Source organism: Physella acuta, unplaced genomic scaffold, assembly GCF_028476545.2.
Source record: "Physella acuta isolate Inbredline_101_S28 unplaced genomic scaffold, ASM2847654v3 ptg000035l, whole genome shotgun sequence".
NCBI classification, from domain to species: Eukaryota; Metazoa; Mollusca; class Gastropoda; family Physidae; genus Physella; species Physella acuta.
This window is the reverse complement of record NW_026731555.1, coordinates 30,653-38,979: the sequence shown is the minus strand read 5'-3', so window position 1 is coordinate 38,979 and position 8,327 is coordinate 30,653. Positions and strand designations below refer to the sequence as shown.

Below are 8,327 nucleotides of genomic sequence, written 5' to 3'. Positions count from 1 at the left end.
TTTAAAATAATAAACATAAAACATAAAACCACACATGATCACCCACTTGATTAATTAGTATTAACGTACTATACGAATGATATGTAAAATAAATAATGAACTTTAATTCAATCTTTTTATATCAGATTTTCATAAAAAGTGAAACACAAGCAATTTTTTTTTCTTCACGTAACAAGCATTGTGATAAGACAAAAATATATAAAACACTGGATTGCTTTTTAATAAATTTTAAATTGAAATAAAATACTCCTCATCGTAAGTTGAACATGTTTTCAATTACATTCACATCTGGATTATACAAAACAAACAATATTTTTGTTGTTGAATACTTGATGAAATTTTAAAAGTTGACATTGAAAAAACCATATGATTTAAAAAATAATCATGGATGGGAAATGTGCATTTAATAAAATAAATAGATTCTGGTCATAACTTGATTTATAACAACAACAGTTATTCAAAGTCTACACTTCAACATAAAAGGTACATTATACATTTAAGATAAAAGTCTAATATAATATGCAATCATTTATTTTTAAACCAGATTAATGAATAAATTATAGTAAATTGTATAAGGAGTTTAAATTCCATTCATCTCATTAATCTATAATTTTTAATTGCCGGGATGAATTTTCTTCAACACATCAATACATCTCATAACTTGAATATAGTTTCTAAAACATTTACCTTCCTAAGGCCTGTCCTAATGAAAAATAATAATGCACACTGTTTAAAAAACCAGTTACTAAGGACAAGGAAATAAAACACCAGAATTTTTAGACAGAAGTGGATCTAGACTTTCTAGAAGCAGCATTTTTATTTTTATGAAAATATATTAGACACTATGTAGTAAGTTAATTAAAAGTGTTTAAATATAATACATGCTTTAAGGGTGATGTAGTAGACCTACATATCACCACTTGCACCTTATTACGTCTTGCTAAAATTATAAAATGAGCTATATCCATATCTTGTACATTTAATCTACTTAAAATGAAATAAGTGATTTATTGACATTAAGATGTGTGAAAACTTGTCATTAATGAAGAAATATCATGTAAACCTTGAGCTAAGAAACAAAGGTTAACAAAATGAAAAAGAAAATGATATGTAACTGTCAAAGATATGCTTTTTTAATAGTTCAAAATTAATCATATAGAATAAATGTAATGTTATAATTAGACAAAACACACATTATGTAATTCCTATCTATGTATCCTGTTTGTTTTTAACTCAAGAGAAAATTGTATTGAATTTTAACCAAATAAAGTTATAGATTTTTATTTTATTTTCAATTTTTCCTTAGATATTATATAACCTATAATCAATATGCAATATATTTTTTTTCTAAAATTAAAAAAACTTACCATAAAAAAACGTTTTATTACATAATTTTTCCTTAGAAAGAGGTTGCAGCAATTATTGCACTTGTGATTCTGGTTGGTAGAGTATATGATCAGCAGAATAAAATTTACAATTACTAACAAAAATTTACTGAACTTCATTATGTAGAGTTACCTGAAATTTTTAATACAACAATACAAAAAAACAATCATGAATGGACTTTCGTCTTTGATTAATTTAGTTGAAAGCAATATTTGCAAAGGTCAGATTATTGCAACACTAACATTTGTAAGATACAAAAATAAAATAAATAGTCCTTAAGAGTGAATAATTTTAAAATTGCTAATGTGCAAATGATTACAAAAAATAATTTAGTATTCAAATTAAGTTTGATGCAACAATAATGAGAGAATAAATCATAAATGGTTATACACAAATCAGAAGTATTAAATATATAAGCACGTATAGAAGACAGTGAACTGGTTAAGTAGGAAATGAAAGAGTTGATGAAACAGCTCTAGTCAGATGGGGGGAGTATCACAGCGAGGCTGGGCTTAAGTTGAATGCTTGTCACAGAAAGCAGCATGAGAATATTTACAGTGTGTAAAGAAAGAATCACATGAATTTAACAAGACTAACTCGTCAACCTTGAAATACCAGGTTCTACGTGACTCCACTATATGTGACTACAGTAAACACTTAGAACATATTATTACAAGAGATATCTGAGGTAAAATAAAAATAAAATACTGACGTAAAATCCCCCAGTTTTGAGGTGAATTACAGAAAAACAAAAACTAAACTACAAATTTTATAAATTATGGTCTATGATATTACCTGACTATGGACAACTATTTCATGCAACTATTATAATGATAAAATCAATATCGTGTATGGTACCTGGAATTGTTTTTAGTTTGACAATATATAATAAAGTAAACAACACACAAAAGCGAATACATATGATCACATTGATATTTTGTGTTTTTAACAAAATATGTACATTAGAAAATGTTGCAAATTATTTAAAATATTTTCCATTTAAATTTTTTATATTTAACTAAAACTTCTTTGAGAGGATTAAAAAAAAGTACAGTTCAATGTTTATCTATCCATAATATATTACTTCAAAATAACTAAAACTATTAGCAGTTGAAAGCTTATATCAAATAATGTACAATTATAAAAATTTCACAATTTCTACCCAGATCTAACCATAAAAAGAAATATTTTTAGGTAAACATTTTAGAAACTGCTTTTGTAAGCTAGATTTCCATCACAGTGTATTTAAAAAAATATTAATATCACATGATTAATAAAATGGTGAGTGAACTTTAAAATGTAATCAGGATGAACAAGCAATTAAAATTCTCTTATTTTACACTTTTTTTTACAAATGTGAAATATTACATTCAATGAAAAAACAAAAATGAGAAAAATCTCTTCATTAAATAAAATTCTGATATCTTGCATATTAATAAAAGAAAAAGAAGAAAAAAATAACTTTTCTATAACAAATAAGTACTTGATTACACATTTTTAAAAAAATCATTAGCAGTTTACTCACACAAAAATTAGCAAATTATTCTTTTAAAATAAAGTTTTATTTCAAATAAATGTAATAGATATGTACATAATTAACCAAATAAATCTTAATGTGCGATGTTTTCTGTCAGGTTTTCTCTTGATCCCATTGGTCCCATCTCCATGTTGGAGTCACTCTCTGTCATCCTGCTGTAGTACTTGATGCTGGAGGGTTTGATAAAAGTGCTCTCCCCTTCAACAATGACTTGTTTTCCAGACAACCAAATAAATGACTCCGGTTTGGAAACTAATGGAATATCAATAAACATTTACATTGGTGCACATGAAATAAATATTTGCAAAATATATCTATAAATTTGATTTAGTGCATATTCATTTTTTTTTTTTGCAAAATATAATCTATAGGCTACATTTTATTTTAAGGCACATTAGATATTTTTTGCTAAATAATTCTAAGAATAATGAATAGTAAATAATTAAACTGATTAAATTTAATTGTAATTAACATATTGAAGATGAATAATTTAAATAATGTAACATTGCATTTTAAATAGTTGTACTTATATTTAAAAGATATGATTGTTTTTCAGTATAAAATCAAAGAAGATATTCAATACATTTAAGACATTCTCTGACCTTTGAACTTTTCAGACTGTCTTCCCATGAATAACAATGCAGCGTAAAGAAATATTGCGGACACACTGAAGGTGAAGCAAAAGACGAGGAAACTGGACGGGCCATTGTTAACCACAAGCTGTGGACAAAGAAGAAAACAAGTTCATCTGGTAATTTTCTCTAAGTACCAACAAACATTGATAAATTTGTTCTAATATTAATTGCAAGTTTAACATTAAAAAGATAAAATCTTCATAATAAAAAAAAAAACATAATTACTTTAGTTGTAATATTAATCAAAGTTTAAGATAAAATCTTGAATTCTTCTCAATATAATCAAAAAAAAAAAAAAAAAAAAAAAAAAAAAAAAAAAAAAAATTTGATCAATGGCTGTAATACTATTGCAAGCTTAAATTAGAGATACATTCTTCTTAATACCAAAAACATTAACACTTATGCTGTAGTATTATTGCAAGTTTTACATTACATTAAATTTCAACAAAGTTGCTCTTAACTACCAAATTAAGATTAAAAATCTGCATATAAAAACCATTGAAAACATTGAAAACTGTTTAGACTTGTTGTCAGGTCAAATCTAGCTCATATTTACAATTGTATATTAAAGATAAATTTGAGAAGGCACTATTTAAAAATAGTGATTTGCTTTACACTGTAATCACATTTTCTTATTCAAACTGGTTATTACATGTAACATTACAAAAGGGGAGGCTACTTACATTTCCTACTATTACAGGGCAGAGAGCTTCACCGAGGGCAGCAATCACAACCAAACATGTTGTGATGGATGCTGTTGAATTTTATTTAATAACAAAATAATTTGAAATAAAGTCAGATATTCTTTTTTTGGTTGTAATAAAAAGTAATACACTTGCCTGCTATGGATTAAAACTAAATTGTCTAATAAAAATGTATTTCTTTTTATTCTAACCTAATAGTAATAAATAGTCTAAATACTAGAAATATGTCTAAAATATTTAAACTTGTAGTAGGTTTTATACTTTTTGAAGATGGCAGTTTGGTCTCAGTGTTATTTATAAAGTGTGCAGTGGTTTTTTTTTTGTTGTTTTTTTTTTTTTTTTACTTGTAACAATAATTGTGAAATAATGACATTTTACAGTAAAAATTTTGAGCCAATTGTTTAAAAAAAAAAATTCAATGAATCAAAACAACTTACAGTTGATATCTATAAATTGTTCAGCCATGGACATGACAGTAGGGGACATGCTGCTGACAAATAGACCTATGCTACAGGTGCCCAGGTAGATCATAACGTGACTCCAACGGAAAATGATGGTCAGAAGTAGGGCAGTGGCACATCCTATCTGTGAGTTAAAATCATTAAGAAAAAAAAAAAATCTTTCATTGAAACCAGGAGAAAGTTGTTTATTAGAAAGGGGGGCTATTCAGATAATTATTTTGAAAAAGATATTTAATGAGTTACTTCGCTTAAAGAAAAAACAAGTTTTTTTTTTAAAATAAATTAATGACTAGAAAATGTCCCATAAAATATATTATTACGAAACGGTTTGTCAGTTAATTGTTTATATTTTAGCACCGAATTAATTGATTTTATAGTGTGGCTCCGCTGTAAAAAAATTAATTAAAAAATTACAGCATCGCACCTAATGCAGTTTTATGGGAAATTAAATAACATTTTCTAGCTGTATAAAAGTAGGGAAAAAAAGTATTACAAAAACGGCGTATTTACCTCGATTAATAACATAGGGATCATGTTCCGTAGGCAAATAAAATGGGGCCTGTGCGAATTTCGTGGATGGTCACTTTTATTGCTATAAAATGTATAAAACAAAGAGCAGGAGAAGAGTACTCACCACATTGACAATCAACATGAACGACGCCGTGAATCTGGCAGCGATTGGAACAGCAATGAGTCGACCTGCAGCAAACAGACCCTGCAAGTATAAAATATCTATAAAAGATTAGCATTGCTACAGAGATAAATCAGCATTGCTCTAAAGATCACTATGCTTTCAAGATCAAACAATGTTGCTTTAATGAACACTCATCAAATATCTCAAGATGACTAAACGATGCATGCATGTCACGATTCTTTAAATATTACACTATGGTGCTTTAAAGGTCACTTAATTATGCACTTAATTATGCACTAAATGCAATACAATGCTCTAAAGATCACATAAAAGTTCTTTAGCCTAAAGATCAATGCAGCTGTACTGATCACAAGATCCTCAAATATGCTGGAATATATCTCTAAATATTTAATTTTATATACATATATATTTAAGAGCGTGTAAAATACGGTTGAGTATAAAACACATAATAAAAGCAATACTAAATAGTAAAATTTGATTAGAAATTTTACAGGACGTAAAGAACAGAAGTCACATTAGTTACATTTTTTAGAATTATTAAATAGATGAGGATTAGCTTTTAGTAGTTAATAAAGTTAACACGGATTATATTCGGCACGGAGTAGTTTAATTTTATCATGTATGTTTGGTTGAAGCAGGGAGGGGAAGGGAGGGTGAGGGTAAGTCGTCTGCAGAGTTTACCGCCCCCCCCCCCCCCCCCCGAACGAAATGAAATCTATATAATTTATATAGACAATATATACTTTTAACAGTATCCGCCTCCCCCCCCCCGAAGAAAGTTTACCGCCCCCCCCCCCCCCCCCCGAAGATTTCAAGTGCCCCCCCGGAGAAAAAAGTCTGGAAGAAACACTGGTCGTCTGCTTTGTTTCGATCTGTTCTCCCAACGACGAAGTGAATCATTTCCCAAAGGGACGTAACTCGTAACACTGACACGAGATAAGAGCTAATCATACGAGTAGGGCCTACTGTGAAACATGATTCTGTAAAAACAGGCAAGAAATAAAAGTACGAATAAAGTACACCTCTGAAGTCTGTTACGTTATAATCGGATAAGCGTGTGTTATATCCGCTCTATCGTTTAAACTGGAGGTGAACTTTGATTAAAATAAGCTGTAGAAATCACCTGAACCTGTGATTGCAATGTAATTTAGCAAACTACCATGGGACTTCGAACTAGTTACTTATGTTATTTCACAGAGAAAAAAAAAGTGTTGTATTGGTTATTTAGACGTAACCCCCCCCCCAATAAATCAGTTTTTATTAATGAATATTATTATTTCTCGTTCAAAATGTATTTATTTTAAATTATCAAATACACTTCCTCATTTTATTGCAAAAAATTATTTCAATCTAAAAGCTCTACCAGGCTAAAATGTATAATATTTTATTTATTTGTATTTACTCACTATGGATCATTATTTTATCTGTGAGTATAATTAATTACGAACAAAAAATGTGCCTAATCTGGTAATTTATTGAGCCAAACAAGGTTAACGTGACCTAGGTCACGGGTCACGAAATTTGTAAACATGTCGATCAACTGTTGGGACATTTGTACCTGGCCTTGTGTTCCCAGAACATGTATCTGGGACATTTGCACCTGGCCTTGTGTTCCCAGAACATGTATCTGGGACATTTGTACCTGGCCTTGTGTTCCCAGAACATGTATCTGGGACATTTGTACCTGGCCTTGTGTTCCCAGAACATGTATCTGGGACATTTGCACCTGGCCTTGTGTTCCCAGAACAAGTATCTGGGACATTTGTACCTGGCCTTGTGTTCCCAGAACATGTATCTGGGACATTTGTACCTGGCCTTGTGTTCCCAGAACAAGTATCTGGGACATTTGCACCTGGCCTTGTGTTCCCAGAACATGTATCTGGGACATTTGTACCTGGCCTTGTGTTCCCAGAACAAGTATCTGGGACATTTGCACCTGGCCTTGTGTTCCCAGAACATGTATCTGGGACATTTGCACCTGGCCTTGTGTTCCCAGAACAAGTATCTGGGACATTTGCACCTGGCCTTGTGTTCCCAGAACAAGTATCTGGGACATTTGCACCTGGCCTTGTGTTCCCAGAACAAGTATCTGGGACATTTGCACCTGGCCTTGTGTTCCCAGAACAAGTATCTGGGACATTTGCACCTGGCCTTGTGTTCCCAGAACAAGTATCTGGGACATTTGCACCTGGCCTTGTGTTCCCAGAACAAATATCTGGGACATTTGCACCTGGCCTTGTGTTCCCAGAACAAGTATCTGGGACATTTGCACCTGGCCTTGTGTTCCCAGAACAAGTATCTGGGACATTTGCACCTGGCCTTGTGTTCCCAGAACAAGTATCTGGGACATTTGCACCTGGCCTTGTGTTCCCAGAACATGTATCTGGGACATTTGCACCTGGCCTTGTGTTCCCAGAACATGTATCTGGGACATTTGCACCTGGCCTTGTGTTCCCAGAACATGTATCTGGGACATTTGCACCTGGCCTTGTGTTCCCAGAACATGTATCTGGGACATTTGCACCTGGCCTTGTGTTCCCTGAACAAGTATCTGGGACATTTGCACCTGGCCTTGTGTTCCCTGAACAAGTATCTGGGACATTTGCACCTGGCCTTGTGTTCCCTGAACAAGTATCTGGGACATTTGCACCTGGCCTTGTGTTCCCTGAACAAGTATCTGGGACATTTGCACCTGGCCTTGTGTTCCCTGAACAAGTATCTGGGACATTTGCACCTGGCCTTGTGTTCCCTGAACAAGTATCTGGGACATTTGCACCTGGCCTTGTGTTCCCTGAACAAGTATCTGGGACATTTGCACCTGGCCTTGTGTTCCCTGAACAAGTATCTGGGACATTTGTACCTGGCCTTGTGTTCCCAGAACAAGTATCTGGGACATTTGTACCTGGCCTTGTGTTCCCAGAACAAGTATCTGGGACATTTGCACCTGGC

General features: G+C 31.9%; 1 protein-coding gene across 1 annotated transcript in view; it reads right to left on the bottom strand.

Annotated features, from left to right (window-relative positions):
• Positions 1 to 2,524: 2,524 nt before the first annotated feature.
• The window catches only part of LOC131942281 (major facilitator superfamily domain-containing protein 4A), a gene marked incomplete at its 5' end in the record, with an annotated part of 34,945 nt that continues 29,142 nt past the window's right edge, over positions 2,525 to 8,327 (bottom strand). The window contains 5 exon segments of the mRNA XM_059302068.1: positions 2,525 to 3,175; positions 3,526 to 3,643; positions 4,242 to 4,312; positions 4,700 to 4,847; positions 5,358 to 5,438. Coding sequence (XP_059158051.1) covers positions 2,997 to 3,175; positions 3,526 to 3,643; positions 4,242 to 4,312; positions 4,700 to 4,847; positions 5,358 to 5,438 — 597 coding nt within the window.